Source organism: Lampetra planeri, chromosome 43 (genome assembly GCF_965212315.1).
Source record: "Lampetra planeri chromosome 43, kcLamPlan1.2.h2, whole genome shotgun sequence".
Classification (NCBI taxonomy): domain Eukaryota; kingdom Metazoa; phylum Chordata; class Hyperoartia; order Petromyzontiformes; family Petromyzontidae; genus Lampetra; species Lampetra planeri.
In genome coordinates, this window is record NC_136149.1 from 928,002 (window position 1) to 955,367 (window position 27,366).

The 27,366-nt window shown below is 50.3% G+C and overlaps 2 protein-coding genes across 2 annotated transcripts in view; one reads left to right on the forward strand and one right to left on the reverse strand.

Annotated features, from left to right (window-relative positions):
- The first annotated feature begins 1,835 nt into the window (after window positions 1-1,835).
- Window positions 1,836-10,017, forward strand: SPRYD7 (SPRY domain containing 7). Its single transcript, XM_078613976.1, has 5 exons — window positions 1,836-1,998; window positions 4,104-4,220; window positions 5,494-5,660; window positions 6,215-6,317; window positions 8,397-10,017. Exons 1-5 carry the CDS (start codon window positions 1,893-1,895, stop codon window positions 8,492-8,494), a joined length of 591 nt encoding a protein of 196 aa, XP_078470102.1. The 5' UTR covers window positions 1,836-1,892; the 3' UTR covers window positions 8,495-10,017.
- Window positions 10,018-13,706: 3,689 nt separating this feature from the next.
- The window catches only part of LOC144732548 (alkaline ceramidase 3-like), a 30,726-nt gene continuing 17,066 nt past the window's right edge, over window positions 13,707-27,366 (reverse strand). Inside the window, exons 4-11 of the mRNA XM_078613974.1 lie at window positions 26,177-26,229; window positions 24,372-24,453; window positions 22,022-22,057; window positions 20,358-20,416; window positions 18,808-18,909; window positions 16,037-16,144; window positions 15,559-15,604; window positions 13,707-14,540 (exon numbers count right to left, since the gene is read on the reverse strand). Coding sequence (XP_078470100.1) covers window positions 14,487-14,540; window positions 15,559-15,604; window positions 16,037-16,144; window positions 18,808-18,909; window positions 20,358-20,416; window positions 22,022-22,057; window positions 24,372-24,453; window positions 26,177-26,229 — 540 coding nt within the window. The 3' untranslated portion in view covers window positions 13,707-14,486. The remainder of the gene's footprint in view (window positions 14,541-15,558; window positions 15,605-16,036; window positions 16,145-18,807; window positions 18,910-20,357; window positions 20,417-22,021; window positions 22,058-24,371; window positions 24,454-26,176; window positions 26,230-27,366) is intronic.

A 27,366-nucleotide genomic window follows, 5' to 3' on the forward strand; every position in this document is an offset into this window, starting at 1 on the left:
GACATCTTGTATAGAACCCCGTGACCTCTTGTGTAGGGCCTCTGACCTCTTGTAGAGAACCCCGTGACCTCTTGTGTAGAACCCCGTGACCTCTTGTGTAGAACCTCTGACCTCTTGTAGAGAACCCCGTGACATCTTGTGTAGAACCCCGTGACCTCTGACCTCTTGTAGAGAACCCCGTGATATCTTGTGTAGAACCCCGTGACCTCTTGTGTAGAATCCCGTGACCTCTTGTAGAGAACCCCGTGACATCTTGTGTAGAACCCCGTGACCTCTTGTGTAGAATCCCGTGACCTCTTGTGTAGAACCCCGTGACCTCTGACCTCTTGTAGAGAACCCCGTGACATCTTGTGTAGAACCCCGTGACCTCTTGTGTAGAACCCCGTGACATCTTGTGTAGAACCCCGTGACCTCTTGTGTAGAACCCCGTGACCTCTTGTGTAGAACCCCGTGACCTCTGACCTCTTGTAGAGAACCCCGTGACATCTTGTGTAGAACCCCGTGACATCTTGTGTAGAACCCCGTGACCTCTTGTGTAGAACCCCGTGACCTCTGACCTCTTGTAGAGAACCCCGTGACCTCTTGTGTAGAACCCCGTGACATCTTGTGTAGAACCCCGTGACCTCTGACCTCTTGTAGAGAACCCCGTGACATCTTGTGTAGAACCCCGTGACCTCTTGTGTAGAATCCCGTGACCTCTTGTGTAGAACCCCGTGACCTCTGACCTCTTGTAGAGAACCCCGTGATATCTTGTGTAGAACCCCGTGACCTCTTGTGTAGAACCCCGTGATATCTTGTGTAGAACCCCGTGACATCTTGTGTAGAACCCCGTGACCTCTTGTGTAGAACCCCGTGACCTCTGACCTCTTGTAGAGAACCCCGTGACCTCTTGTGTAGAACCCCGTGACATCTTGTGTAGAACCCCGTGACCTCTTGTGTAGAACCCCGTGACCTCTGACCTCTTGTAGAGAACCCCGTGACATCTTGTGTAGAACCCCGTGACCTCTTGTGTAGAACCCCGTGACCTCTTGTGTAGAACCCCGTGACCTCTGACCTCTTGTAGAGAACCCCGTGACATCTTGTGTAGAACCCCGTGACCTCTTGTGTAGAACCCCGTGACTTGTATACCAGGCGAGGTATTTAACGTCTCGTCACCGTGGCGCCAATTGTTTTGAAATTGTATTGGAAGCATTTTTTGTCACCATATCTCCAACCAACGCAACACCAATATCCTCGTCTTAAGCACTGCTCCGACAACTGTTTGTAAAAGCGCCATCTAATTAATACACGTGCATATACAAATGCAATGTTGTCGACTAACGATGGGAGCGGCGGCCAAGTAAGAGAAGAACGCGCTGCCGATACCCTCGGTCCAGTGTTGTTGGAGCCACAACAGCTCGTGCGCAGGTGCTCGATTGTTAATTAGGCAGAAGCGTGCGCGATGACATTTGGGAGGCATTTCATCCAGCAGCGGATAGCTCAGGGCTGCAGATGACATGGCAGGACCGCGAGAGGTGGCAACGTCCTTGGGGGGGGGGGGCGGGGGTGTTAGCCTGCAGACACTTGGTGGCTAGTTAACAATTCACAATGCGTGGGTTTGTGATCGCGAGTAATTGGGATGGAGCCACGTTCACAGATTCGTCATTGTAACCCCACCCGCTCTGACAGCATCGCATTAAATGTTAAATACGAACCATCAACTCCAAAATCCCCCCACACCCCTCCTGTATTCAGCTCATTGGTTTGATCCACCGAGTACCCCCCCCCCTCAATAGAAACGTTCGTTAGGACGCGGTACAAATAAATAACGACCACGTGACCGTGGGCGAATTTAAGTGACGTCATGTTCGTGTTTGGGGGGGGGGGTTGATTGCAGGACATAGTGCGATGAGATGATGGCGGCATTGCGATGGTGTTTTTCCTGCTTCATGAGCGATGGTTCGGCTCACATCCCCCTCAAGGAGATGCCCGTGGTGCAGCTCGACACGCAGAACATGGGTGAGTGAGCGCGGTTACCTCAAAAAACCTCTCCTGGGTCGGGAACCCCGACTAGGCCCGAGCTTCATCACGCACCCCCGACGTTTTCCTGAAACCTCTGCCGCGTATAGAGCGCATCGTCCGGCAGAGGCGCGTCTGCTGCTAACCCCATCCTCCGCACCTTTCCTGGAAAAAGCAAATAACAGCGTGTGGAAGTTGATCGATCGCAGGGTGATTGCTATTAGCAAATGTTTTCCCGGGATAGGTGGGAGTATTTGTGTGTTGCGGCGAACGCATGTTAATATAATAGCGAAGTGGACGGGGTGGTTGATGGATCCATGTACCAACAACAACAACAACCAGATTTTTGCGATGTTGCGGGGGCAGTACAGCAAGTGGGTTCCTGTTACAGTGGCCAAGGCCTTCTGTACACAGCTGTCTGTTGTTGGGGTGATGTCGGCGACTTGCCTCCCGTTTCCTGCCCCGAAAACCCAAACCCACGACAACAATTGGTTAAACCTGCCTCTTGTGGACACAAACACATCGTTCAGACGCGTTGATACGTTAACGTCTACATTACTATCGTGAATTGATTGTTAATAATGTTAACGTTGCTATTGTTAATGACAATCTTGCATGTTTGAACGTACTGTATGTTGAACTTGTTTCGCGGCGTATGCAGCTTAGGCATTTAAATGAATCACGTGGGCGATGCATCAGCTGTTGCTAATGACTTGTTCTTATAATATCTAAGGAATGCTACTGTTCCCCAGGCACTGCACATATATAGAATGTGTATCACTGTGTGCAGTACTTTGTTGTTTGTAAAGACTATTGTACCTTTTGTGGGTGTGTATACTGTGCATGTTTTTGTGCATCATCATCATCATCAGCCGCGTTCTCGCTACTCATTGGTGGGTGAAGGCTTCCCCAAAGCCGTAGCCACCTCTCAGGGGTTCACCATGCAACAATCTGTCAGCACCAGCACACGAGCTGATTTCATCACTCCATCTCCACCGCCGACGTGCTCGGTGTTCATAGTTAACGGCCCCTTTTGACGTTAAGAGTCGCGCATGACAGCATGGTGAAGTCATTGCTTAGTGTACAGGGTGTGTTGTGTTATTGCACCCATTAAGCCGGCCAGGTGATGGTTGCACACGCCTGTAGGCCGCTGTGGAGGCAGCGAGGGTCTGTGGATCGCACCAAATGGTGAGGAACTCCCTTCCCAAGGGCGTCTGGGGAAGGGAGTTCACTCCATCCACAGTGTTTTTCCCACCCGTGTGATGGGATCGAGTGTTAACCCCTCGCACGCGTGAGTTTTCTCCGGGTGCTCGCTCCGGTTCCCCCCCCCCACCCACATGTGAAGGTTCGTTAATTGGCCGATAAGATCGTAATGCACAGAGGAACGCAGAGCTTGGGTATTCGTTGGCGTGGTCCCAGCGCGCGGCTGACTTCCCGCTTGTCTGGTTCCTGATGCCTCTGAGTCGGCCTTTGCGAGAGTGAGCAAATCGTGTGTTGGAGGTGCCCTACAGGTTGAGATTATATTAGTACAGTATTAATGTCATTCATGTAATGGGTTTGAATGTTTACCCCTTGAATGCCTCCTTGAATCACAAATTTGTCAGCAGGGTCTTGCCGATTTTGCTGGACCAGTTATATTTGGGTATCAAACAAATTACAAGCACAGTAAATATTAAAGGAATAATACTTTAATTATTATGAACAATATTACAAAATTTACTCAGCAAAGCCTCATCGAGGACAAATATTCGTGTACTTCAGGGTCCTGCATTGGAATGTTAGACCAAGTACCTTGACCATTACCGACGGAAACTAGAATTTCCTGGAGAAAACCCCTTTTGATGGTAATGCAGTAATCTTGACGGCATTCATCTTGGCAAAGCCACCCTGAGTCTGATTTTTTTTCAGGAGGGATATTTGACGAGTTGTGTTTTTCACGAGCATGTGGGTGATACTTGTAAGTGCCTGGAGACAGTACTCATACGAGTGGATAAAGGTTCGTTCGTGAACCTCGTGGATCGGGGAGTTTCTCAAATCACAATCCAGTAACCACGCCCGACCATGAGAGCAGGCCACTAATTCCTTGCCTCCCATCTTGCCAATAGGTTGTGACGTGGTGGTGGTAAAGAGTGGCCGCAGGATTTGCGGAACCGGAGCATGCCTCGCCAACGCTCCCCTGCACCAGAACAAAAGCTACTTTGAGTTCAAGGTGCAGTCCACAGGTGGGTGCTGCTCAGCACATTAATTTGCATGGCTGTTCGTGTAGGCAAAGCCCATACCTGTCAACCCATACGGTTTACTCGTATTCCTGTACAGGGAAATTCAGTTATCAGGTCCATACGGCGTACAGCCGTTTCAATACAGGCAAAACACATTTTTTCGTCTTTTTTGTGTGTTTCTCCCTTGTAATGGGACTTTGTAGGATGAATGTTGAGATTTATAACGATACGGGGTGACCAATAAGGTCTGAGTTGGTCTGTAATAAGGTAGGGCACTGATAAGGGGTTGAGAGGTATGAAAGCCAGGCATGCATGCACGTGCATTTTACATATCCTGTATATTTCCAGGGAGAAGTGGTGGAAAGATGAGTGCACTCTGGGTTGGTATCCAGGTGACCAGTTCTTTTACGAGGATCATGCTACACATGATCGACAAATGGAGGCTGAACCTGGTCCTGAACTCTCCGTTGTATCAGCCTATTCAGTACCTGTTATAGTTGTGTGCTAAACATCAGCACTCAGGAGACATTTGCCTCGACATGCATGATTCTGACCACAACTGCTTGGTGTCTGCTGTGCTACTTCAGAAGCTCCACCTTAGCAGCAGCTATTAAATAATTGAGTCTTGTCAGATGAGCTACTTCAGCTCTTGAGCTGAGGATGCTTGCACGAAAGACACAACTATCACCTGTTGATTTCCATTGTTTAAATTTAAACTCACCATTTTGTTAGTAGTAGTAAATGGTATTTTAATAATTTGTATACAATATTAATTTATCTCCAACCAAAGGCACACACTTTGATAATATATCCTAATTTACATGGCAGCGGACATCATTCTTTGTCCACCTTGGCTGATTTTCCACGCAAGCACTGACAAAACAAGTGTTTACAAACATAAACATACGACCAAATCCATCACACTGCACCCGACCTCGCCAGATATGAGAAGCTATGCAGGGTTGAGCCTGGACAGTGGCTTAGATGATGTGATCACCACGCACAGGCGCTTGTTGTAGGCTGCTGCGGGGCTACGTCGTGGGTATTGCGGCTTGACCCATTGCTAAACACACACGGACCAGCGTGGTCACGTTTAGTCATATAGGCTCCACAACGTGCATGGCTTGGAGGGGACAGGGACGACGACTCATCCAGCAGTGGATTCGCAAAAAGGGTATTATCCACGTTCCAGGGAGCCCAGGAGCTGGGGCCCTTCATCGCGGTTGGTAATTGTCTCCCATGCCCCCCCCACCCCCCGGCCTGCCCGCCGAGGAAGGCGTGTGGGGCGTTGGCGTGGCCACGCGCAAGGTGGACTTGAGCCGCGTGCCGTTGGGCGGTGACACGGAGAGCCTGGTGCTGAGGCACGACGGCACGCTGAGCCACCGCAGCGAGGAGTGCAACCGCCTGCCCGCCAATAGCCTGCCGCAGGAGGGCGACGTTATTGTGAGCTCGCGCACACCCACACGCGTGTTCGTACGCACACACGCGCACGCACAGCTCGCTAGTGGTAACACTTACCTCCGATTTAGCACGGTTTCCTACATACGGTGCGAAAGAAGTTCAACATACGTACATAATACAACGCAAATGCACACAAGTCACGATCACACACGTGCACAATGCTCGCTCACAGTCCCACACATGAATACTCCACTCGCTCAATCATATACGTACTTTCACACCGCACGCTTACAATAGCGCGCACACATATGCATAGCTCGCACATGATCACATGCCCACGCGTAAGCTGAACCCGTGGTCACAATCGCATGCTCACGCACAGACTCGCGCACACCAATCACTCTCAAACACTCGCACATTCACAATTAACCCTTTCCCATTCCGAGATGTTTAATTGCGTAAGCGAATTTACGCCGGCATGCACACCACTCGTTCACAGTCGCATCCGCAAGTGCGCCCATTGCACGCCCGTGGTTGTGCATGAACAGTGGCACGTTCTCACAGCCTGTGGTGTTCGTGCGTTGTGCGTTGTGCAGGGCATCACGTACGACCACGTGGAGATGAGCGTCTATGTCAACGGCAAGAACACGCACTGCAGCGCCTCTGGCATCCGTGGGACGGTGTACCCCGTGGTCTACGGTACGTGCACCCCAGCCCTGACCCCACGTCAAAGTGTGCCTCTGAGCTGTCGCTCACTAAAACTAATGCAACTCCTGAGCAAGAGCCTTCATTCTAACTCACTGTTCACCCAACCTGGAACTTTTCATCGGTATCATTCCATTGCTCAGCACTGACCAAATCCTTGACTCAACATTAGCATTAATATTAACGTTAACACTAATCCTAAGCACAGTGCTTGCATTAGAACCTAAGCATGTCCCAATGCTAACACTCTTGCTAACGTTAACAGTAATATTAAACCTAATGTTTAAACCTCACCTTTGCTACATTCTCGACTTCTGTTCCCTCCTGCCAACTCGAGCCACGACCTTGACACTGGTGCTCGTAAAGATTGCGAGTGGCGTTGTCGAGGGGCCTGATAACGTAAGAACATCGCCCTTTGAGGTAGCCGTGCGGATCGGAGGTCAGCGTCGAGCTGGATCACAGGCGGCGGTGGTGGCGGCGTGCGCCTGTAATCCAGCACGTGTTGCGTCATACCCTGGGCTCGCCAGGAGAAGGCAGCACAGCAAAAATGTGAACTCTGCCGATCTCGTCTGTGTGGATGAGATGGTGTTTACCCCCTCCAATGCTCATTAATGGGCTGATAACATTATTATAGAGGACCGCAAATAAATTTCGAATTAAAACTTCGGTGACTGCAGGAATTTATGCTTTTGGTTCTTTCGGTTAAGTCACGTAGATCGAAAATAAAATTAAAATAATATTAAAAAATAAATTAAGTTTGCTTTTATTTTTTATTAAAAAAAAATTTCCCCATCTACGTGACTTTACCGAAAGAACCAAGAATATAGAACCGCAAAGCTTGGGCAATTGCTGGCGCTCGCTCACCCCGTGACTTCCTTCCTGCTTTATCTGCGGTTCTTCGCGCCTCCGAGTCATTCTCTCTCTCCGAGAGTGAGCGAATACCGTGTACGTTAGACGTTGTAATGATTACAAATGAGAATCTCTTGTTTGATTCTAGGTATCTGCCTGTGATTAAACCGGGTTCTCAAGTTTATTTGAGTTGATGTTCACAGTCTGGTTACCAGTGACTGCTCACAAAAACACCATCGCCATCAATTTATTTCTACACTTACTTTGGCTCAAGTCTAGCTTGGAAAATAAACAAAAAAAACTGTTTAGCTCTTATGGAAAAGTGGGTGGGAAAGTGCTGCCCGTTAGAGTCTGTGTGTGTGCCAGAGGTCACTTGAAGGGGGATCTCAGAGGCAACTCTGTGATGTCCCTTGTTTTGGGAGGTATTTATCCAAACACAACGGGGTGTAGTAGTAGGTTTTTACCCTTTAAACTGGTACAAAACTGACACCTTTATACAAGGCATCATGTTTGCAATAACCGCAACACAAGCAGTCAAAATGCAAACAAAAAGAAACAACTCTGATAATGGTAATGATAAGCACTGTCCTTGAAGTTGATTGGTCCACACCCGAGACAGCTTTTCTTAGAGCCTAGTCTCCATTGGTGTTGGACCAGATGACGCCAAAAGGCGTACAACTCAAAAACAGTGCACTATCAGATAGTGCCACTTGTAAAGGAGGTCTCATAGTGTAAATGCTTACCCCGAGCTCTCAATACTCTGATAGTGCACTGTTTTTGAGTTGTACGCCTTTTGGCGTCATCTGGTCCAACACCAATGGAGACTAGGCTCTAAGGAAAGCTGTCTCGGGTGTGGACCAATCAACTTCAAGGACAGTGCATATCATTATCGTTATCAGAGTTGTTTTTTTTTGTTTGCATTTTGACTGCTTGTGTTGTGGTTATTGCAAACATGATGCCTTGTATAAAGGTGTCAGTTTTGTACCAGTTTAAAGGGTAAAAACCTACTACTATATTTTGCCACTGGTAAAGGAGGTCTTATAGTGTAAACAACGGGGTGTGTTCGCGCCGCTCTGCGCGAGAACCCAGGTGTGGGATGCTTCGTCTCGGGGACGCGTCGCCGGCAGCACGATCGGCATCACTTTTTGCGAAAGAGACAAAAAAGCGTGCAATGAAGTTAGAACGTCACCCTTGCCCTCTTGTGTCGTGCGCTCCGATTCACAGTGGACGACAGTGCGATCCTCGACTGCCAGTTCAGTGACTTCTATCACTCTCCGCCCTTGGGATTTGAGAAAATCATGTTCGAACAACAGATCTTCTGAGAGTGTGGCGTTCACACTGCAGCGCGAGTGTAAGTGGGTGTGTGAGCGCTTGCGTGCGCTCGTGTGTTTTTTTTGACGCACGCATCTGTGTGTATGTGTGTGCGTGTTTTAACCAAGCCATTTTCTAGTGCTGTGTCCGACAAAAATTTGTTACAAAAATTACAGGAATTATAGGTAATAACCGTGGTGAACCATGGTTTCAGTTTTACGAAGCGAATCATCTCTGCCTCGCCTTATCCCCCCATGTTGTTCACGAATTTGAGGTGGCTCTGTTTGTAATAACTTGAATGCGAAGACAGTATCTCATGTTAGGCGATTTGTCTGGGCTTTTTGTTTAAAAAACCAGCCGGGTTTAGTCCAGAAGCTGAAGGAGTTCGTGTTGCCGTCCAGTGGCGAGAGTTCTATTTAGGCCACTGGCATCGCATTCCAGATATTATACATTAAATCCACTTTTTGTCACCGACAAGAGAATGAAAAACCACAGGCAAAGGTTTTTTTTGCGTGAAACTGGAGATGGAGAGACGCCACTGGTGACGATTCAGCTCGCTGCTTGAATTAATTATGAAGATCGCTTTGTGTTTTTTTAAGCCTTTGGTGTTTCTGCGCAAAGATATATTGTACGTTGGTAAATTGGCACCTTTGTTGAATATGTAACTTTCATTGTACGAATGCTTTCTTATTTTCGTGATATTTGGTACAGATTGCAGCCGGATGTTACATATAAATTCAGAGATAAAGAAGACATTATATTTAATTGCTACAAGACGTCCGATTTTAAATCGTGCTTAATGATAAATACAGCTTCCGCTAAGTATTTTTGAGGTCCCATTACGTGTGCTTTTTCACGGTCGGTTCACACTTTGCCGTTTGCCGTCGTGTGCATCGTGTTCGTCCCGTTTTACGATGGGTTTTCTTGTTACAAAAAGAGACTGCACTGAATGTTTTATTCGAACAGTGACGCCTCACCAAGACAAGTATTCTCCATGCTGTTGCAAAGACCTCTTGCTTTCAAATCCTCATATATATATGTGTCCGGCGTGTGTGCATTATCCTTCTTAATCGCAACGGTAGAAATATGCTGCGTTTTTCATTGAGGCATTGGAAGAATTGTACCATCAGCCGCTAAAAACCATCGTCCGATTTGTGATTTGTCCGTGTGTGCGTGCGTACGTCTGCCTGCCGATGTCCTCATAATTGCATAGCTGTCAACCCATACGGTTTACCCGTATTCTTGTGCAGGCAAATTGAGTTTTCAGGTCCATATGGCTGACAGCCGTTTTCAATACAGGCAAAACATTTTTTGTCTTCGTTTGTGTCTCTTCCTTGTGATGGGACTTTGTAGGAGGAACGTTGGGTGACCAACAAGATCTGAATTGGTCTGTAATAAGGTGGGCACTGATAAGGGGTTGAGGGGTTTGTAATTTTCATCATTTTGTTTAATTTATAAAGCACTTTGTACGATACACTCATCAACTTGCTGTGTGCTTTTCCAAACTTTCACCGAGTAAAGCTAATGAAATTGGTGGAGTTATCTTATTGTTATATTTCCCAGTCGTCGTTGTGTGTGTGTGTGGGGAAGGTCATTGTGTGTCGGTCTCAGAGCCCAAACCCCACCTTTTGAGAACTCGTCCACAACCGTTTTTTTAAAGTTAAATCGCCAACAAATAAATAGTTCTACAAACTCGCCCTACAATCCAGTAAACCCTTGTGGATTCGACACGTGTGGGGCTCTTGCCTTGCCGAATTGTCAAATATCCCGACTTATGTACAGTGGTATTCCCCAGTGTCTCCTGCCACAATACATTTTTTTTTTACAAAAAAAGTTTTCCAAACTCTTCACACACCGTACGCATTGACACACACCCTGCATCAATTCTATCCAAAACTTCGGATTTGTCTCGCAGACTAAGGGATTCGTACTTTGGTCCCTTTCTATGACTTCCTGACGAAGGTGTAGACGACGTTTCCGAGAGGGTTCGGCTTGCACAGAGCGCACACACACAAGGTGAAGTTCAAAGCGACGGTTCTGCACCGGCGCTCGCCACCGGATCGAGTGGTCGTTTTGGTCGCGACGCGCGGCGTCACAGTACGCGCTGGGCCGAAATTGGACCATCCGGTACGGCAATTCGGCTCGCGGCGAATTGCTAATACACCGTACATTTGCCGAACGCGCAGCCGTGCGGAATTATCACCCAATTTACGAATGATCAAATACCGCAATAACGAGGTTTTACTGTAACCGCGATTATTCTGGTCTCCCCTTGAAAAGTTTGGGCTGTTGTCTGAATAAAGGACCTCGCTAAATGAATCGACATTGTTGGGCACTCTTGCTTTGTGTGTGTTTCTCAGTGCAGTGGGGTGCAAGGCAACTCTCGAAGCAAACCAGAGGCAGACACACGGGAGGGCCTTGCAAGCACACAAGTTGTTTTAATGGCACTTTGTTGCTAAGGTTTTTTGCAAAAACCTCAATCCTTAAGACACGGATGAAAGCATGATCATGATTAGAGCATACACTCCGCAGTATATATTTGCATATATAGAGTTACGTATTTTGTACTCTCTGCGTGTAACCGTTTATACATCCACATTTACACAAACCGCAAGTGCGTCAGTGGAGTATTAGCAAGTTGATGTGCACACTTCACGTGCTGTTAACTATTCACTGGTAGCGAGATATGCGTGCTCTCGGTCGGCTGTGTCTTCGCACTCCTCGGGGTGACCATTTACTTTGTTAACCGATGATGGAGAACGTATTTAGACTTTAAAGCGATGTAGAAATGTAGGCTGACCCTGAAAGAAATCGGATTCTGGGCTGTCGTTTTTGGATTTCCCTGGATCTAAGCATAGACTTGGACTATATTTGTGCCAAATGTCAGATTTCTAGGCCTTGTAGAACATCACTAGAATGCTCATCAGTCTGTCGCAAATGTCAATATCTGTTCGATGATCGATGTGTCCACATGACTGGACAAATCATGAGTTTGGAGCCCTCTACAGAGTCCTTTCAAGCCCTATCAACACCCATCACAACCATCATCCCTCCGGGGGTTGATAAAATGAGCACTACTTTTTGAGGCTGCATCAAGGGATGCAGGAGAGTCAACAGTAGTTATCCTGTGCATAGACTGGTCCCCGTCATAGGAATGTGGAACTTCCATAAATGGCTTCGGGTCACCAAGCTGTTATTAACTCTGCCACGACTGACAATGGAGCGCTTTGATTTGTATGCGCGACAAGTCTTCCTGCACGTTCTCCACGCCATTAGAATGTGCTGTGCTGTATAGATATATAGAGAACTGCAATGTGCACTATAGCTCCCCTTTATATATGGGGTCACCTTAAAGGTGTGCAATTATAATTCAACAGTCGTGCGAGCGAGGTTCCTAATACGCGCACACATGCGCGCGCGCGGAGATCGTATCTGACGAGTCTCATGCCTCTGGGACTTTCCCGTGGCGATGGAGAGACGCCGCGGCGCATCGAGACTCGGGGCTCCGTCCCCCCAGATGCCCGTCGGCGTCTCGGCTGCGCTTCGTTCAGTTGCCGCTTTCGTTGTTGGAGCTGTTGAAGATCGCTCGAGGTTTTAGCTTGTGTTGGCGAACGCTTCATTTCTTGCATTTCCGAGTGTGCACCCCCCTCCTACTGTCAACCGTGCGGTTCAAGCTCCAGTCGACCCCCAGCCGGATCGAGATTATTCCCAAGGTGGGGGGTGGGGGGGGGTCAAGTGCTGAGATGTCAAGCTTTTTCAACAGGGCCCTACATTCATGAATTAAAAAAAAAATCCACGTTTTTCTCTGGCGAACGTCAATAGAATACCAATTTTCAGGATCTCGTGGGTGGAGAGGGGGGATTAATCAACCATCGCCCCCCACGGAGTCTATAAAGCTTAGCGGTGAATAATACCTCCATGAACACTGTGTGCATTCATATTATACTCGTACATCACACTGACCTACAGGTGTGTGGCTGTGTGTGCGCGACAGTTGATGCGGGCCGCCGCTGCGTACGCACATGAACGTTGCGCCGTGCGCACGGCGTGCGCACGGCGTAGAGTCGCCACACGTGGTGGAGTTGCCACACGTGCCGCACCAGCGGACGAAGCAAATCGCTTTCCCGTTGCCGCGTGACCGGCTCACCCGGTCGTTGCGCGGCGCAAATTGGCAAATTATCTTTAATTGTCACCGTGGCGTCGTTACGGGGCCGTGTGTGGGCGGTGATGCGCGTGGTTTGGTGTCGGGAAGCCACGGGGTCACGTTTGCTCCACAATTCAAACGAAATTCAAGCGAAATTCTACGCGTGCACGTACGTAGCCAACCGCACTATTCTACCCACCGTTCGAAGCTCTCAAATCCTCCGCTTTGGCTTCCTTGGACAGAGAGCATGTCATAGGCATGTCACGATGTGTGTATTTAGCATCAATATAAAGTTTAAACGTTGGTGACAGTGTAATAAGTAATACATAATTCACAGCCCTCTGCCAATACATTGCTAGATGAAGGCTTCCCCAAGCCGTGTCTGTCACGGCGGTTGTTTGACCATACTTCACCACACTGGTCAGTGCAGGCTAGTGCAGGCGGGGTATGCAGGTCCGGTTGGGATGCCACTTGCCACTGATGTTGGTCGTGGCTGGGACTTGAACTCAGGTCGCCGGGTTCATTGTGCAGTGCGCGAACCGCTGTGAGCCACAGCGCTATTCGCAGTCCATCCATCGAAGCACACGTGTAAGAATTGGACTTCTGTGATAAAGAGCTTCCTAGCTCATCGGATTCCTCCAGGATAATTAAAGATTCTGAATTGGACCTATTTTAATTTGCAAAAAATGTTACGTGTTTCCTTTTAATTGTTTCATTAATTACTACCAATTTACCCAGGAGAGCCACACTTGAGTCCATAGACTCATTGGGGATGTTTGGCCAACACTGGAAAACGGGAGTTGCAGACAACCCGGAGGAAACCAATGCAGAACCAGGCGGAGAACGCAGAAACTCTGCACAGAAGGGCGCCCGAGTCGGGCATCGAACCCAGGGCCTTCTTTGCCGTAAGGCACCAGGGTGAACACTGCGCCACCTTTACTGCCCAGTGGGGTCTACCTCTGAATCGACTGAATTCGGCTACTGGTCTGAATGAACAAGAGGGAAAGACGGTGCAGAACACATCGCAAATATGAGAGGGTACAGGTGACGCGGTGCAAATGAGATGGACAAAAAACATCTTTAAATCGAAGCGTTGATCGTGAATCGTTTACGCGTCATTTTTTCGGACATGAATGTGGACTAATAGTGCAAATTCATACTGTCTTCACAAACTACAGCCTCGGCTCAACATTACCGCCGTCATTGATGGTTGTTGCCGTCTTCACAGTTGAACCCCCTTACAGGACGTGCTTGCGACAAGCACTTGTTACCACCACAGCTCGGCTTTGTTCGGTTTCACGATTACAAAAATGACACCGCCCGTACGGCAGTGACAAACACGTTCACAATTTGTGCCTTCTCCGCTCGTCTTGAATGAGCACAACATGAGCGGTGCAAAACAAAACACGATTGTACAAATAAGCGAACAGAGAGCAAAAGCGTTGATTGTTTCGAGACGGCTCGCTTCCTTCATGTCCACGCGCTCGCTGCCGGCCGGCGCTCAGCACGGCTCCTGCAGGTCACCGCCGCTGCGCCCTTCATCCGGGTGCCGACTTCGGGTCTGGAAGCGAATTGGCCCTGCGGGGGTCGGGGGGGGTGTTCTGTGCCACCCCACAAAGGGTTGCGTTGTTTTTTTTCTGTCCTCCGCCACGATTCCCCGTTTATTGCTTTTTGTGTAGGCTCCGTGATAGGACGCACAGCGACGACGAGTGCCCGTTTTAATGACGCACGCTCACGCTGTGTGTAGAACGCGCTCGGAACGCACGCACGCACGCAAAGCAACGCGCAAGAATTTAAAATAAAATAAAAGACACCGACAAAGTCCCCACGCCCCCACCATCGCCGACTCTCCTTGAAGTTCAGAGATGTTTTGGCGCGTCCACCTCCATCACCGGCCACACTCCGGCAAGGAACTAAACATAGAAATGGTCGCGAGTTAAACATCGCTCGCGCGTCTGTAGTTTTCACTCGATTATTCTCGTATTCTTGGTTCTTTCGGTAAAGTCACGTAGAAGGGAAATAATAAAATTTTCTTCCTGTGGTTTTCACACCTAATGATTGCTTGTGTTGCAATCGAAACGTCGTGAGAATTTGTTTTTATTTCCCTTCTACGTGACTTTACCGAAAGAACCAATAATATGAATCCCTGCCGTCACGAAAGCTTTAAATCGATTATTCTCGTTACCGTTTTCTCTCCGGATTGTAAGACTCGCTTTGTTTCAAACCCCTCCTGCATTTTAAAGCAAAAGTCAGGGGATGGCGTTGCGGTCTTATAATCCGAAGAACACCAAGATGTGGTCTTTATCTCGTTCATTATCACCACCTGGAAGGCGGCGATTGTCCAGAGCAAGAGACGACCACTCTCCCCATTGCACACAGGGCACCGCCAGCCATTCAATATCTTATCAGTAAATATCTTATCATTCAATATCTTATAATAATGATTGTTTTTTACCCTTTTATCTGGTAACAAAACTGACACCTTTTTTTTTTTTACCAGGAGTCATGTTTGCATAGACCACAATACCTGCAGTCATAATGCAAACAAAAAACATAACTCTGATAATGTAAAAAAAACAATTATCATAATTTTTTTACTGGCAAATGAGGTACCAATGGTGATTCAATATCTTATTCAATATCTTATCGTAAAATATCTAATTCAATATTTAATTCAATATCTTATTTAATATCTTATCATTCAATATCTTATCTTCCATTTAAAAGCACGGCATTCATGATCACCATCTGGGAGACGGTGGCTGTCCGGGGCAGTGCCGTACTCTCCCAGTTATAAAGCAAACTTTTCCCCCTCTTCTTCTCTAAATGACACCAAAGTGTTTGGGGCGTGTCTTTACTTTCAGAGAACACGGTCACGACATCGTTTTACACGCAGAGGTGAAGTTGTGGCTGACGCCACGGAGGTCTTACCCTGAGCCGAGGCTTGCACTTCAAGTGGACGGCCCTGGTGTGGAGGCTGCGTGGAAACAATCGTGGGTCACTGCGCTGATCGTCATCATGAAACGAATTCATTGGTAACCCTGTCTCATTGGCAGTGATGCACAAATAACAAATAACTCCTCGCATTCGTCAATAACACCGTGGCCCTAAAACAGTCGAATTCGTTTTTTTTATATATAGTAGGGAACATTTTGGGGGATTGGCTCTTTTTCATAGTACGTGCAGGCTCATAGGACAATCTGTTGTATGTGCATAGGTACCTTGTGTGTAAACATTGCCACTAGGGAGACAAAGGCGGCCGGGCGAGGTGCTGGCCACTCACCCCCTCACCCCCTCGTGTGCCACAGTGTCGGCCTTCATAGGTGCTGCTCGCTAACAGCACTTACCCCAACAGTCTGTTCAGGCTATGCGGGGGATATTTGTGTGTGTGTGTAGCGCTTGCTCATACCTGAACAGAATGTGCAGGTACGACCCCAGTCCCGTCAGGATGTGCCACCACGCGTGGAACTGCGTGACCGCTCCCAGGACGGGCACTTTTACTCTGCCGCGAACATCCCTGCACACCGAGATACGGGCATCAGCTCACTCCTCCCGCTTGGTGACGCCAAAACCAGCCACGTGAAAACCAGTTACATGAAAACCAGTCACGTGATCATTTACAGCCCTCTCTGTCTATCTGCTGCTCCGCGAAGGCCTTTCCCACCTGCGCCTGCCGAGACGCACCGACCTGTGTTTCCCAGGTCACCCAACGCAAATGTGGATTCCACAAAGAAAGTTTCCGGACAGGTATGTAATGTTAACGAAGAAGTCGGTTTGCCAGTCCGCTGATGGAGGGGTTGATTGGCCAGTGCGCATTGGCAGTGGGGGAGACCCAGGACAGAATTTTTAAATGTGAGTAAAACCCAACGTGTGTGTTTCTAATGGTACCACTGATCGCTGTGCGGCTTTGCGGAAGTCACTTCGCGGCGGTCTGATGTGTGCGGAGTGACGGCCTCCGATCCGGAAACACGCTTTTACCAGATCTCAAGCATGTGGCTTAATTAGAATGTAGGAGACTCACAGTTTACCCCCGCCCCCCCTCCCTTAGAGAGGGAGAGAGAAAGATTCATTCAGAAGTACGGGGACTCACGGGTAAGTGAGAAACACAGCCAGAACCACTGTCAATACTTGCCGAAGTTTTGTGGTCCTATACCGGGATGTTTGGCCAGCGTTGATCACTGCAATGTGCAGGTGTGCTGCGCTCGGAACGAATTGGCACGTTCTGTTTACGTGACGAGCCGTGTGAATTGGCTGATGGTTTACCGAGCACCAGTGCTGGGTTCTGACCAGACCAGCTCTGCCGAGCGGCCGTGTGCAAGGCATGTTGCTGTCAGCCACAAGGCGTGTGCAAGGCATGTTGCTGTCAGCCGCAAGGCGTGTGCAAGGCATGTTGCTGTCCGCCGCAAGGCGTGTGCAAGGCATGTTGCTGTCAGCTGCAAGGCGTGTGCAAGGCATGTTGCTGTCAGCCGCAAGGCGTGTGCAAGGCATGTTGCTGTCAGCCGCAAGGCGTGTGCAAGGCATGTTGCTGTCAGCCGCAAGGCGTGTGCAAGGCATGTTGCTGTCAGCCGCAAGGCGTGTGCAATGCATGTTGCTGTCGGCTGCAAGTCAAGACAATTTCATTTTTTGCTTCAACGCGTGGCGCCTTTCTGGCACAAGTCTTCCACCCACAGAATCGATGAAGCCACCGCCATCGCACTCTACTGACATCCTTTAATTATTATTTCGTTATTCATTTTCGTTCAAATTGTGTGGCAATTCTCCCCCCCCCCCCCCCCCATGTGAGTTTGTTCGATTTGCGCCATCGGTCTTGCGTCACGATACAAAGAGTCCGTCAGGAAAGTTCGCTGCGTGTCGGGGAACAAGTTTGCAGGTCCAACATATTTTTCGCACATCTGTACTGTACGTTGAACTTCTTTCGCACCGTACGTAGCCAACCGTGCTAATCTCGGGAGGTGCGGGGGAAGGACAACAAACTATGGGTCTATTTGTGAGTATATGTCTCTCTGTGTGAGTCTGGCTCTCTGTGTGAGTCTGTGGGTCTCTATGTGAGTCTATGGCTCTCTGTGTGAGTCTATGGCTCTCTGTGTGAGTCTGTGGGTCTCTATGTGAGTCTGTGGGTCTTTGTGTGAGTCTGTGGGTCTTTGTGTGAGTCTGTGGCTCTCTGTGTGAGTCTGTGGGTCTCTATGTGAGTCTGTGGGTCTCTATGTGAGTCTGTGGGTCTCTGTGTGGTGAGTCTGTGGGTCTCTGTGTGGTGAGTCTGTGGGTCTCTGTGTGGTGAGTCTGTGGGTCTCTGTGTGAGTCTGCCTCTGTGTGTGTCTAGGTGTCTCTGTGTGAGTTTATGGGTCTCTGTGTGAGTCTATGGGTCTCTGTGTGAGTCTATGTTTCTCTGTGTGAGTCTATGGGTCTCTGTGTGAGTCTATGGGTCTCTGTGTGAGTCTATGTTTCTCTGTGTGAGTTTATGTTTCTCTGTGTGAGTCTATGGGTCTCTGTGTGAGTTTATGTTTCTCTGTGTGAGTCTATGGGTCTCTGTGTGAGTCTGTGGGTCTCTGTGTGAGTCTGTGGGTCTCTGTGTGAGTCTGTGGGTCTCTGTGTGAGTCTAGGTCTCTCTGTGTGTGTCTAGGTGTCTCTGTGTGAGTCTATGGGTCTCTGTGTGTCTATACGGGTATGTTGAACTTTTTTTGCACCGTACGTAGCCAACCGTGCTAATCTTGGGAAGTGTGGGAGAAGAACAACACATGGCTTTGAAAAAAAATCCTTCCAATGCCCTTTTTATCCTTAAAAAAGGGGGTTTCACACACTCCCCTCTGAGACTGTGCCATGGCAGTCAACCCAATAGTTTCGCTCCCTAGCTGGAGTTGACACAAACACAAAACCAGACAGACTGTTGCCTCTGTACCGCCCGTGCCGTTGGCGGTGACAGCCGTCGCGTGACGTCGAGGCGCGTATGGTTAGTTCACTTTCAGAGCTGTAAATGGGGGCGAATTAGAGCAAAGTGCAAAACCGAGCGTCACGTCATCGGTAAACAGGCCGAAAGGCCATCAACTCGCCGAACTTTACAAACCACACCCCAATCACCGGCGGCTGTCCAGAATTCAACCCCGGAATCCGGTGCGCGCGTCGCCCCAGGCTGGGAAACTGGGGCCCGCCCCGACCAACGGTGGCACGCTCACGCTCGCTCACCTCCAGGTGCTGCAGAAGATGTTGTCGACGTTCCAGAGCACGAACCCCGCGAGGAACACCCCGACGAACGTGTACGCGTGCGGGCGCAGCTGCGGGTAGACCCTGAGAGGAGCGGGCGAGACGGCGGGCAATCGTCGGCAGTTGTCAATCCGGCGATATAAGTCGTCCTTCATGGGTGCTGCTCACTGACAGCACTTGCGCCAACAGTCTGTTGAGGCTGTGCGGGGGATCTTTGTCTTTGGTGATGAACGGCACTCCGCCGGAGTAGTCACGATCAGACTCGCATGGAGACCCACAGACCCACAGACTCGTGTAGAGACGCACAGACCCACAAACTCGCATGGAGACCCACAGACCCACAGACTCGTGTAGAGACGCACAGACCCACAAACTCGCATGGAGACCCACAGACCCACAGACTCGTGTAGAGACGCACAGACCCACAGACTCGCATGGAGACCCACAGACCCACAGACTCGTGTAGAGACGCACAGACCCACAAACTCGCATGGAGACCCACAGACCCACAGACTCGTGTAGAGACGCACAGACCCACAGACTCGCATGGAGACCCACAGACTCACAGACTCGTGTAGAGACGCACAGACCCACAGACTCGCATGGAGACCCAAAGACCCACAGACTCGTGTAGAGACGCACAGACCCACAAACTCGCATGGAGACCCACAGACCCACAGACTCGTGTAGAGACGCACAGACCCACAGACTCGCATGGAGACCCACAGACTCACATACTCGTGTAGAGACGCACAGACCCACAGACTCGCATGGAGACCCACAGACCCACAGACTCGTGTAAAGACGCACAGACCCACAAACTCGCATGGAGACCCACAGACCCACAGACTCGTGTAGAGACGCACAGACCCACAGACTCGCATGGAGACCCACAGACTCACAGACTCGTGTAGAGACGCACAGACCCACAGACTCGCATGGAGACCCACAGACTCACAGACTCGTGTAGAGACGCACAGACTCGCATGGAGACCCACAGACCCACAGACTCGTGTAGAGACGCAGACCCACAAACTCGCATGGAGACCCACAGACTCACAGACTCGTGTAGAGACGCACAGACCCACAGACTCGCATGGAGACCCACAGACCCACAGACTCGTGTAAAGACGCACAGACCCACAAACTCGCATGGAGACCCACAGACTCACAATTTGAGTACGACGTTTCGCCAGTACTTGCAAATAGCATCATCAGGTGACAGTCAGATTTGTGGCTGTCGCCTGATGCTGGTTGTAATTACTGGCGAAACTTCGTACTCAAATTGTAAATGTCGTGGGTTTACTCTCCAACACACCGGTGTGCTGTACTAGCAATTTAATTGGCACGGTCTGTTGACGTGACAAACCTGACTCATTGGCTGTGCCGGGTGGTGGCGGGTTTCACGACGCAACATTTATATATTTACACGATCTAACCCAAGAAAAAACCTCTACGATGGATAACATTGTCCACGAAATCCCGACTACGCGTTCATGCTGTGGGAGGTTCTGTTCGACGAATGGTCTTACCAGGTGACGATATACGCAGCTCGAAACACCACCGCAGCCACCAGGATGCTGTACATCACCTGCCAGCGTGACATCGCGCAGTTTAGAAGTCGCGTACAGAATGCAAGAATCGGCACTGTGGCTGCATTGGAACGCGCGTTTGACTACGTGCGGTGCGAAAGAAGTTCAACGTACGTACAATGCACAAGTCAATGTAAATTGCGGTCGATAAAATGAGTACCGCTTTGTGCGGAAGGCAACAGCGGTTGCCCCGTAGACAAACCTGCACCTGCCATAGCAACGTGGAATTAGGTGATGCTCACCAATGTCACCATGCTGATTTGAGCAGGAGCCCACTTCGACTTGGTTCTAATAGGACCGTGTCACCAATGTACACGGCCCTTTGTCATTCCACTGCTGGATGAAGGCCTCCCTCCGCACGCCGTGGGGGCTTTTGTGACCGCACTTCACCAGGTGCGCGTTGGTGGGGTGGGTGGGGGGCCTTTCTAGATGGCATATGGACTACAAATGAACAGGATTTGGGCCACCCGTGGCGGAGTGATGATTGGTCACAATGCCCTTGACGTGGCACAAAACACATTACTGCAATAGCCGAATGATGCGAGTGGCCTCATATCGGGCAATTCATATCGTGGCGTGCTGCTCAGTTCGTCTGCTCCGCTGCCTCGATGTGACCGTTGATGGCCCTGCCCTGGCCTGGCGCCGGAAGGCGGCGGCCTCCTCCTGCTGCTGCTGCTCCCCCTGCCCCCCTCCCCTGCTGCTCCTCCTGCTGCTCCTCCTGCTGCTCCTCCTGCTGCTCCCCCTCCCCCTGCTGCTGCTCCCCCTTCTCCTGCTGCTCCTCCTGCTGCTGCAGCTGCCCGGGCGCCGCGTGGAGGCCGCGGCCGCGGCCGGCAGAGGGCGACTCGTGGCCCTGGACAGTGCGACCGCGCGCGGCTGCGTTGGGCCACGGGGGCCACAGGAGGGCGCTCGAGTGAACGCCACAGACGTCGAATGTAACAACCGCCGCCTTAAATGGGTGGAAATATATGAAATCGACAACTACAGTAATGTAACTTTTTGTTTTACCAGGCAAGCCCCACTGAGCTGAGTAGCTCTTTTTCAGAAGCGACCTGGTCACGAATCTTAGCTCAGCGAAGTGGCTCATCATCACGTAGCAGCCACACACTCTGAACGCGTGATGTTGATTCTAAATGTGAAGGGGAAAATCGGAGGACCCCGAGAAAAATCCACGCGACCACTCGGTGAGAGGAAGACACGGGAACTCCAAATGTACAGCAGGCGTCAGGGTCGGGATCGAACTCACGACCTCCTGTATACCAGGCGAGGTAGCTAACATATCATAGCCACCGTGGGGCCATAGACGTTTCGGGCTATGGCCCTTTTTCATGTTTGCATTTCCACGTGTCGTTTTGAATAGGTTGGGTCACCAGGCGAGGGCGGTTGAGGGTGTTCGATGCCAGGCCACGGCTATCAGCAGCGGCGCGTGACGTCTAAACCGGGCCTGGGTCCCCCTTTTCACCAATGCGCACGGCCCAGAGTGGTGAAGTATGGTCACACGGCCACCCTGACGGAGCGGATCGCGAGGAGTCCTACGTCCAGCAGTGGATTTACAGAGCCGCAAAATGTCACGTGCGACACGCTGGGGTCAGAAAGGCCGCGAGTACCTGGTGGAAGACGGGTTCCTTCCAGGACAGGTAGACCTGTGTGAAAACAAAGCGTCACAAGCACAACACGAGCAGAACGGCAACAACCGCGGGAACGAACGCACGGCGCGAGCCACCTGGGGACTGCGCGTGGGGTTCGGGATTCGGGATTCGTGATTCGTGATTCGCGGCGGAATGCGACCACGGTCACTCGGCTCGCACGGCGGCGACGGAGAGCGGACGCCCCGAGCTCTGCCGTCCTTTGTGTCGCTCGCTCGCTCGCTCTCCGTGTCCCAGACTTTGACGACGTGGGCGGTGGGGGGGGGGGGTGCGATGCGGTTTTTATTTCACTCGATCCGCGGCGGGAACATCTCGCTTCGGCAGGCCCGGTCGGTCGGTCGGTCGGTCGTGGGGTCGTTCAATCAATCAGCTCCCTTCCTCGGGGCCAACGGTGGCGTTGGCGCCGGTTTGACGCGTGGCCGCCCCCCCCTGCCCCCCCCCTGCCCCCCCCCACCCCCTGCCCCCCCCACCCCCTGCCCCCCCCTGCCCCCCCCGCCCCCTGCCTCCCCTGCCCCCCCTGCCCCCGCTGCGGTCGATGGGCTCGGGGTTGGTGGCGGCGTGCGGTCCCCCGCCGGCAGTGGGGAGGATCGTGAGCTCGGCGCGGTCTTCGCGTGCGAGCTCACGACGGACACCGGCGTTGCTCGGCTCGCAGTGGGAAGGTCGCGAGTTCACCTCCTGGTTTGTTGCGAAGGGTCAAACTCCTGCTGGGGAAGTCCGCTTGGCAAAGGCCGCATTCTCTGGATTAGAGTATAAGACGCACCGTTTTTACCGGTATTTTAAAGCAAAAGTTGGGGGTGCGTCATTTTCTGCAAAGCGGTAGATGAGCGTGTGACCAGAGTTGCATGGTCAACACCGGTGACGATTGTCTGAATTGGTTCTGGGCCACCCCTAGGTCGACTCAGCCTCAAATGAGTACCTGGTGCGATGTTTAAACATCGCCACTGGGGAGACAAAGGCGGCGACCCACCTCCTAGTGTGCTGTGCCTGCCTTCATAGGTTCCCGCCAACAGCACTTGCCTCGACAGTCTGTTCACGCTATACGGGGGATCTTTGTCTTTGTTGTATAACCGCATTGACAGTGGTCACAAGCAGTGGCAGATCTCAGCTGGGGGCTGGGGGGGGGGCAATTACTCACCCCCCCTCCCCCACCTTAAGAGCCCTAAAATGTTAATCGGAATTTAATTAATATTTAGCACGGAAATTTAATTTAATTCTATTTTTTTTGCTTGAAATGAAGGGACAGCCGCCTGTCCCTCCATGAAATGTTTCTCCCGCTGAGCACAAGTTTGAGTTGTCTGCTGTTTATTATCCAGCGCGTATTTGTAATTCAGAGAATATGGTGGTGATGATGATGATGGGCATTACTCAAGAAAGCCTCGTGGAGTGTAGGGGCAAAGTCTGTCAATCCCCAGTCAAGTTTCTCACTTGGATGGACACCGGAGTGATGAGAGAAAACCCCTGCAGGTAACACTCCAAACTCCACACAGATAGATTCAACAACACACTCTGATGCTGCCATCCCTTTGCCACGTTTAAGGCCACCATCGCCACTCTCTCATCCGTGAACAGAAGCTTCAAAGCTCATCGGATTTCTCTTAAAAGAGCCCATTGTCAATTCACTGCTGGATTAAATCCTCTTCAAGCCATGTCGGTTAATGGGAGTTGCTTGACCATACTTCACCACGCCGGTCCGCGCGGCTCGGCTGAGGGAGGGGCATCAAGTTCATAATTGGTGCATGCGGACCAATATGCAACCTTTACATCATAACACATCGATATATTTATATATTACCCTTGCATTATCGGATGACTAAACCACTCGGAACACGTCCAACCACGCTAGATATGAATCATATCTTTCATTTTATATCGCGCCATTCATGCTAAAAGCATCCCATCACGATGTACATTAATTATACGTAAGGACCAAATCCCACGTGCAGCCACTACCAACGTGCAGCCTCGGAAGCTCAGCAGCTTTCGAGCCTGGCGAGCGCACAGTGCAGCAAAATCGTTGTCCTGTACTTCTATGCTCCCGTGCGTGCGCTCACCGACGTGGCGAGGTGTCGTCAAACAGCGGTTACATCCCACGCGGCGCGGGGAGGCCTCTCACCCGCCACCGCATTGACGAAGGGCTGCAGTCGCTGTTAACTCGCCACGAATAATTTCTATTTGATTTTGACAAACCCAGAGCGACGTCCACACCTTAGCCTCAGGGGCTGCAGGCAAGGGCGGTCTCCCCAATCAATGTGCGTGGGTCCTGGGAGCGTGCCACGTGCCAGGGACCGGCAGTGCTGATGCTGTCTCTCACCGCCGTGACGAGCAGGCTGTAGGCGCACAGCAGCCCCGCCAGCGGGTAGTTGTGCGTGTTCTTGGGCTTGAAGCATTCGTAGCTGCGACAAAGACAAAGATCCCCCCCGTATTGCGTGAACAGACTGTTGGGGCAAGTGCTGTTCACAAGCAGCAGCTATGAAGGCCGGAACGGCACACGAGGGGGTGGGTGGTCAGTGCCACGCCCGACCGGCCTTTGTTCACGCGGGCTATGCGTAAGCAAACTTTGCCTACACAGCACGAGTGTTTGAATGCGTGATGAAGCGACGCTTTACAAATCGATACTAATAGCCTCTCTTACAAATTCCTCGAGCCAATCTCCACGATCGATTGTCAGAGTCTGAAGTGCTGAACCCTAAACATGACCGTAATCTAATTGTCGCGCTTATATTTTAATTCCAAATAGACCCTGGGCATTTCATGCCGGAGTTTACTTACATGAAGCACTCACTGCTGTGTTTGCAATTAAAATGACGAACGATTTGCAACAATTCCCATTCACAGGATCAATGCAATCATAAATGAACTACGGTTGGGAAACATGATGAGAGCGATTCCAGTGATCGTAAGAGTTAACGTCAGTCTCTTTTTAAAAGCAGATCGTAAGTCTGTTTACGGCCCCTAAGCCTCTGCAAAATTCCACATTGCCATGATGGGGGACGGTGATTCCGTAGGAAAACCATTTGTTGGCTTCGCACGGACTGATCGGTGCCGTCTTTACCCATGTGGTATGCAGCTGACGTGTGCAAGTGGACAATACTCTGTAAGTCTCTGTGTCTCTCTGTCTCTGTGTCTCTGTGTCTCTCTGTGTCTGTGTCTCTCTATCCCCATGTCTCTATCTCTGTGTCTCTGTCTCTCTGTGTCTCTCTGTCTCTGTTTCTCTCTGTCTCTATGTCTCTGTGTCTCTCTGTCTCTGTGTCTCTCTGTCTCTATGTCTCTGTGTCTCTCTGTCTCTGTGTCTCTCTGTCTCTATATCTCTATCTCTTTGTCTCTCTGTCTCTGTGTCTCTCTGTCTCTGTGTCTCTCTGTCTCTCTGTCTCTATATCTCTATCTCTCTGTCTCTCTGTCTCTGTGTCTCTCTGTCTCTGTGTCTCTCTGTCTCTCTCTGTCTCTGTGTCTCTCTGTCTCTGTGTCTCTCTATCCCCGTGTCTCTGTGTCTCTGTGTCTCTCTGTCTCTCTGTCTCTCTGTCTCTCTGTCTCTGTGTCTCTCTGTCTCTCTGTCTCTCTGTCTCTCTGTCTCTCTGTCTCTCTGTCTCTCTATCCCCGTGTCTCTGTGTCTCTGTGTCTTTGTGTCTGTCTGTGTCTCTGTCTCTGTGTCTCTCTGTGTCTGTCTGTCTCTCTGTCTCTGTGTCAATCCACGCTTCTGCTCTCTCTCTTCTCGCCCCCTTCACTGGAACAAACTTCCCCCTCCACATTAAGTGGTCACCTTCATCCACTGGCTTCCACTCCGCACTCAAAGCTCACTGCTTGTTCCCGAGCTCGCCCCACGACCCCCTGAATCTCCCCCTCATGTCCGCCACCGTTACTTCTCCCTCTCCACATTCTCATCATACGGCTTTCACTCATTCACCGTCCCTTCAATCGTTCACCGTAATCAATTTCGCTTTCACCGAATTCACGCTTCAAAGATTTCTCCCCGGCCCCCCAATCGCTTCCTCTCAGTCTATTTCATCCACCTCCACCTCCGCCGTCACATCCATGCGTACCGCTGCCCACTCTTCGTGAAGCTGCTCAGAGACGGCGCAACATCCATGGTTGTGAGGTGAGGTGCGCGCTGGCACTCACAGGCAGTAGACGAAGATGCAGCAGCTGTAGATCATCGGCAACTCGTCCAGCAGCTGGGAGAGGAATTGCAAAGTTTGATGCACGCGCGAACTGAGGGAGTGAGTGGATGCGAGCGTGGATACATCGACGGCGATGATGGTCTAATGGGGTTCGGTATTCATCGATGCTTGAGATTATGGGTCCCATGTGAGTCTGTGGGATTTATGTGCGTATTGAACCGATATTAGTCGACTCGCGTATCGGACCAAAGTGTCCAGTGGGCTGACTTTAAAAGATTTCGCGGGGAAAAAAATGCATTGTGCAAGCCGAAATTGAATCTAGTTTCATAACGATGATTGCGTAAGTGACTGTGCAACATTGTATTTGTAAATCAGATGACAACTTGTATGTTGCGTCACGGTATGGAGTCTCTGGTCAGACAAGTTAATCACAATGAGACGACACTGTCCTTAACACAGAGGAGCTATTAGTTATCAAGGAAAGTCGCTCTTTAGAACTCATTATAACTCCTTAGAACTCTTTAGAACTCTTTAGAACTCTTTAGAACTCTGACCTTATTTCCAAGATGCCCGTCCATTCACCCCCTCCGCGATTTGATGAATTGTCAACGGATTTTTGGCCGGTTAGGTTTGTGAAATAGTGTTAGGAGAAGCGGCAGTATTCACAGAAGGAGAAAACAACACGCACATACAAAGACAAAATACTCAACAACAACAACAACACAAACCCGCACAGGTGGGCCAGAAACCCATTTGCTGCCGTTTACCGATTGCCCTGCTGATGATTAAGTTACGGGCAGAGCCAGGGTCCGGATATAATTACAGTTTCCAGCAGCGTTTGTTCGAAATAAAAATGAATACGTGGGGAAAAAAAATCCACGATCACGGCTGTGACTGACGACAGCTCAGGGTTTGTGAGCCTGACATCGACAACGAGCGCACGGACTCATCGTGCGCCATCGCCAACCCACGTGGCTCCGCTCCGTTCCGTGTATCGACATTTAAATAATGACATGTTTCAATCGCACGGCATTATTGGCTTTACAGACCAATTCTTAGGTTTTTTTTCGGTAAAGTCACGTTTCAACCAGTCTACACAACAAAGGCTAATTCCTAACAGCGTGCTTCAGCCGCACCGAACCTCACAATGGCTCCTCCCACCCTCAACCAGTATATATACAAGGACTGTTT

Excerpts from the sequence above, each read along its gene's own strand:
- SPRYD7 (XM_078613976.1), top strand. The coding sequence starts at position 1,893 with ATGATGGCGGCATTGCGATGGTGTTTTTCCTGCTTCATGAGCGATGGT. Across the intron at positions 1,999-4,103 it reads GCTCGACACGCAGAACATGG|GTTGTGACGTGGTGGTGGTA; the intron begins GTGAGTGAGCGC and ends TCTTGCCAATAG. Across the intron at positions 4,221-5,493 it reads GTTCAAGGTGCAGTCCACAG|GCGTGTGGGGCGTTGGCGTG; the intron begins GTGGGTGCTGCT and ends CCGCCGAGGAAG.